This window comes from Silene latifolia, unplaced genomic scaffold, assembly GCF_048544455.1.
Source record: "Silene latifolia isolate original U9 population unplaced genomic scaffold, ASM4854445v1 scaffold_57, whole genome shotgun sequence".
Lineage (NCBI taxonomy): Eukaryota > Viridiplantae > Streptophyta > Magnoliopsida > Caryophyllales > Caryophyllaceae > Silene > Silene latifolia.
Window position 1 is genome coordinate 6,173,484 of NW_027413480.1, and position 2,547 is coordinate 6,176,030.

The 2,547-nt window shown below is 37.7% G+C and overlaps 1 protein-coding gene across 1 annotated transcript; it reads left to right on the forward strand.

Moving 5' to 3' along the window:
* Positions 1-1,280: 1,280 nt before the first annotated feature.
* LOC141639729 (dehydration-responsive element-binding protein 2F-like) lies at positions 1,281-2,261 on the forward strand. The gene has a single exon (XM_074448780.1). The coding sequence runs from the start codon at positions 1,350-1,352 to the stop codon at positions 2,091-2,093; it is 744 nt and encodes a 247-aa protein (XP_074304881.1). The 5' UTR covers positions 1,281-1,349; the 3' UTR covers positions 2,094-2,261.
* Positions 2,262-2,547: the final 286 nt, after the last annotated feature.

The window sequence follows — 2,547 nt, forward strand, 5'->3', positions numbered from 1 at the left end:
TCGTCGATGTGATTGAGGTAAGTTTCAGATTATGAAGGCGCTACAGTAATCTTAGATATGTCTCTGCTAGTTTAGCTTTATTTGTTGGTGCCTGTAATGAACGAGTACTTGTATGACTGTATCAGATCATTATATAAATAATGCTTTATAATCTTTTTATGCGGGTACAAATAATGCACTGTGTTTGAAATCTCACATACCATGTCCATTTCTGAATTTCCGTTGATTGGAATCGTAGTGTGATTTATTTGTTACATTACTCAAAAACCATGGTGCATGAATTTTAATTGTCCATTAGATCACAATGCTTATCGTGCTTTGAAAGGTTTTGAAGGGGAATTTTGATCAAATGTACCGAGTTAATTGGAGTATAACCTAGCATGAGTCAGAGGGTTTCTTGGATTCTCAATTGTAGCACCTTATTAAATAGGTGGTGAGACAATAATGAGGTAGTGTAACCTGCAAGAGGCTTGTGAATTTTAATCTATATATGAGATGAATCTGTGAAGTTAGAAATTTTAAGGGAGGCAAAATGATGTTTTGGGTCCTTGGGGAATTGGGCAACATGGGATAATGGTGAGTTGGTGAATAATGTACCGCGGATTTCAGGACAAGATTTGCAGGAAATCATGTGAATTTACCACTCGTGAAACTTTGTATTACATTTACACTACAATACCTACCTATACATAATACAATGGAGTATGGACTAAGCTCTACTCTATTACTTAAGACATTTATGCTGACGAACATGCCCGAGATCCATTATTACGAATAAAACCTCGTCTTAAAATTGTACATTCACAATAGGAGATCAGAGATTGCCTAAATAAATTTAAATAATCGAGTTTCTAGCAGAACTAGTTATGCTATATGCCTATGCTTGGTTATGTCGGGCCTAGAAAATTTTGGTGAGTTTGCTAAATAATGTTGTATATATATCATGAATCTTAAAATTTTACAATACGAAAATGGACGAAATGCAAGAAGAAAAATCTCCCGTGACGGTATGCAAAGGGTGGATCCATCATAGGTGCTTAATGATCCGATGGACCATGACAAAGTTGTTTCGTTGCCCGGCTAATGCTCTTCATAAATCATGACACGGTAGCAAGGTGAAGTGTCTGAGGAAATGAGGAAGTGAAGAAGAAGTGTGATTGTGAATGTTTGAAAGTCACATGGTCTGGATTCAAATTCTGGAAACGTGATAGCATTAAAATCAAACTTTGTATTGTATATATATATATATACCCCGCGCCTTTTAGAGAGAGCTCTCCATATTCACGTACAACACCCTACTACGTTTTCACTCTTCTAAAATCTTCTCCATAACATCTAACCAGCTGAGAATGGAAAATCCGAGGAAATCGCCATGGAAAAAAGGTCCAACAAGAGGCAAAGGCGGCCCTCAAAACGCTGCCTGCACCTATCGAGGAGTACGACAGAGGACTTGGGGGAAATGGGTTGCCGAGATCCGTGAACCCAAGAAAAGAACTCGTCTTTGGCTCGGGTCTTTCTCCACTGCTGAAGAAGCTGCCATGGCTTATGATGAAGCTGCCAGAAGACTTTACGGACCCGATACGTATCTGAATCTACCTCATTTAAGGTGCAGCTTCAACCCTCTCAACAAATCCCAAAAGTTCAAGTTTTTTCCTTCCAACAATTTTGTGTCAATGTTGCCATCTTCTACTGGTCTGCTCAACATAAATGTCCACCCTAATGTTCAAGTTATCCATCAAAGGCTCCAAGAAATCAAGAATATCGGCATAGGTAGGAAATCCGAAACTAATAATATCGGTAGCAAAGTCGAGATAGTTTCCAAGAAGGTTGATTCGGAAGATGATAGCCGTAACCAGAGGCCTCAGATTGATTTGTTTGAATTTCTTCAGGAAATTGGTGTGTTAGAGAATGAAATGGGAGCTCAAAATGGCAGTCCTAGTCCTAGTAGGGTAAGTGATCAATACTTAAGTTGCAGTCAAGAAAACGAAGCTGCATCGAGGAGCGTAGTCGAAACCCCGCTAGAAGAGGATAGTAGTGAGTGGGATGAACTAGTTGAGATATTTAGAAGTGACGATGTTAATTCAAAGAGTTGAATCAAGATTGCATGATGATAGAAGAACTAGCAGATAGACTTAGATTATTCTAAGGAATCGATAGTGACATGGTGTATTTGCCAAGCTTTTCTGGTGTCGTTTGTTATTTCCTTGTTCTAATTACCACTAGTATCTTACCACATATATTTGTAATAAGAATGCACTCATGCAGGAATTATTGTCAAATCTTGCACAACAAGTGTTTGGTGAATTGTTTTCTCTAGTAAAGCTTGAAACTTTACTTGTTTCCTTTCTTTCCTTCACATGAAAATCTCCTTTATATGTTCATCATTGTTTTCCATTGTTCATAGCCATAGTTTGTGATTAAGTTGTCGTGTTAATCCTTTGGTTGTTATTACCATCTTAATTAGTGTTAATCCTTTGGTTGTTATTACCATCTTAATTAGTAGTGATATTTAGTTTAGAAATCGAGTCTTTAGCTTAACGTCCTTCT

Bases quoted from the DNA above. Each gene is read 5' to 3' on its own strand.
- LOC141639729 (XM_074448780.1), top strand. From the start codon at position 1,350: ATGGAAAATCCGAGGAAATCGCCATGGAAAAAAGGTCCAACAAGAGGC.